Source organism: Monoraphidium neglectum, assembly GCF_000611645.1.
Source record: "Monoraphidium neglectum strain SAG 48.87 unplaced genomic scaffold scaffold04443, whole genome shotgun sequence".
NCBI classification, from domain to species: Eukaryota; Viridiplantae; Chlorophyta; class Chlorophyceae; order Sphaeropleales; family Selenastraceae; genus Monoraphidium; species Monoraphidium neglectum.
This window is the reverse complement of record NW_014009186.1, coordinates 977-3,353: the sequence shown is the minus strand read 5'-3', so window position 1 is coordinate 3,353 and position 2,377 is coordinate 977. Positions and strand designations below refer to the sequence as shown.

Sequence of the window (2,377 nt, the reverse complement as noted above, 5' to 3'; positions counted from 1 at the left end):
ACCACACCGCCGAAAGTTTGAAGGGGACATGCGTGGTGACTTGTGGGTGACTCAGTGACACTGTTCACTGCAGCCACGTGATCCCACCAGCGAGCTGTTCAATTGTCAGTAGACCCCACAGAACTTCAATCACTGCCTTCATCTCTTCAAAGAATCAAGCGTACTCGCTTTGCAGATCAGGCCGCGCGCGTCACAAACAAAATCAGTGCCCCTGAAAATGCTACAAGTAAACATTAGACATGTGAAATGCGGCGTCAGGAACGGCCGGGCTGCGCTCGTGCTTACATGTGCTGGGGGGCGTCGCTCGCGCGAACCGCGCCGCAGCGACAGCAAGGGCAGCACGCCCGCGCCGGCGCCACTGAACAGCCAGACCGCGGCGATGGCTCGGTCGGCCTCAAAGCGCGTCGGCCGCTTCAGCAGGCAGCGGATGCAGCGGCTGATGCGCGGCGGCGAGAGCGGCGGGGACGATAATGGTTCGGACGACGGCGGCAACGACCCGCGACCGTTTGTTGATATTGCAGTCGAGCATGCGACAGGCAAGGCGGCAGCTTCCGGCGGCGACGGCGGCGGCAACGGCCGCGGCCGCGGCGCCAAGCGCGGCGCGGCGCGCGCGCTACTAGAGTCGTACGTGGCGGCGTTTGGGCTGGCGCTCGACCTGGAATTGGAGGAGGAGTGGCAGGAGGCGGAGCAGCGGCTGCAGGTGATCTGATCTGTTGATCTGGTGCGGCGACGTATTGTCAGAACATGTCAGCAGCTGCGTCCCCGCCCCCGCCCGCGGCCGGCGAGCGGCGCGCATGTCCCCCCGCGCATGCCCGCGTTTCGCCATGCAAAGGGTTGGACGGCACCATGCATGACTCATGCCCTCTCGCGCCCCCACCGCCGCCGCCCGCATGCGAGCAGTCCTGGAGCCGCGAGCGGCTGGCGGCAGAGGGCGTGGCGCTGTTTCAGATGTCGGCCGCCGCGGACGGCCAGATTTACCGCGACTCAGTGCTCAAGTTTTTTCGGCCCAACGAGCCGCTGCCATTCCACGCGCTCTCGCAGGCGAGCGCGCGCGCGTGCGCGCACACGCGCATGCCTGCGTTGGTTGGGGCGCGCGCGGGTATCGCACGCATTGGGACCGGTTTGCGCGTCGGCGGCTTGGGGCGCGCGTTTGCGCCGCCGCACCGCTTTTCCGGCCGCCGCGTCCCATATTGTCTCATGATCCCCGTACCCAAGTTGTTCCTCATTACTCCTGCCTGTTTCTGCTATGATTGCCTGCCCCGGAATTGGCACAGGAGGATTGCGGATGCCGGCTGCCAGCCCCCGAGACGGCCAAATGTTCCTCCTCACTTCCAAGCACTCCCGCTTGTGCCCTGACTCACGCACCCCAGCGCCTGAACCCTGCATTTGAATGCTCCAACCCCCGCCCCCCCCCCCCGTCAGGGTGACATCATCCTTATCAGCAGGGGCGACCCGGGGGGCGACTCATTGGAAGGTGTAGTCGTGGATTACTCAACCCGCTGGCTGCGGGTCGCGCTGCCAACGCAGGTGCGGCCGTCCGCCCCTACGGCCGCTTCGCTTCGCGCAACGCGACCGGGATCTGAGTGAGAATGACGCAGGACGGCGAGCAGACGCGTGCAGATGAAGGTGGCGGCGAACCAAGGCAACCTGCTGATATGATCCGATCTGATTCGAAATTCAAATCGACAGGTGGCCGAGCACGTGAGGGGCCCCGGCTGGCGGCTGGACCTTTATGCAAACACCATAGCTCACGAGAGGGCGCAGGCGGCCTTGAAATGCTTCGCGGCGCCCGCGCTGGGCGGCGGTGGCGGCGGCGGCGGCGGAGACAGCGGCGGCGGCGGCGCTGTTGCGGCGGACGCGGAGGCGGACGGCCGGAAGTGGGCGGGGCCGGGGCAGCCGGGGGAGGGGCTGTGGCGGGCGCTGTCGGGCTGCCTCACCGCGGGTGAGGCCCGAGGGGCCCTTGGGGGGGACCTTGGTTTGAAGGGCGCCTCTGCTCGTGGGACAAACTGCCAATCAGAGAGGCGCCTTTGGGGCCTTGCTGGGGGGTGTGGCGCTGGTGCCGACATCAGCAAGGCGTTAGGGTGCGGTCGGATGCGCCTGCATGCCCTTTTGATCGCAGCGGGCTGAGGCAAGAGGAGCAGGATTGGATTGGGCCCAGGATGGGATCGCCCTGGTGGTGGTGGGGTCTGGGGTCATTCAAACCATCTGTCGATCTGATCTGATCTGATATGATCTCATGGTATGGCGTCGCCGGTTCCGCCCCCCGCCCCGCGCGCGACCCCCCACCGCCGGGCGCGCAGGCACGACCCTTGAGCAGGCCGCCGCTGCGCCGCCCGCCTGGCTCCGCGGCGGCGGCGCCGCCGCCAAGGAGCGGCTC

The 2,377-nt window shown here is 67.1% G+C and overlaps 1 protein-coding gene across 1 annotated transcript in view; it reads left to right on the top strand.

Annotated features, from left to right (window-relative positions):
- Window positions 1–379: 379 nt before the first annotated feature.
- The window catches only part of MNEG_14377 (hypothetical protein), a gene marked incomplete at both ends in the record, with an annotated part of 2,662 nt that continues 664 nt past the window's right edge, over window positions 380–2,377 (top strand). Inside the window, 4 exons of the mRNA XM_014037151.1 lie at window positions 380–700; window positions 901–1,083; window positions 1,423–1,527; window positions 1,690–1,942. Of these exons, the coding sequence (XP_013892605.1) occupies window positions 380–700; window positions 901–1,083; window positions 1,423–1,527; window positions 1,690–1,942 (862 nt within the window). The remainder of the gene's footprint in view (window positions 701–900; window positions 1,084–1,422; window positions 1,528–1,689; window positions 1,943–2,377) is intronic.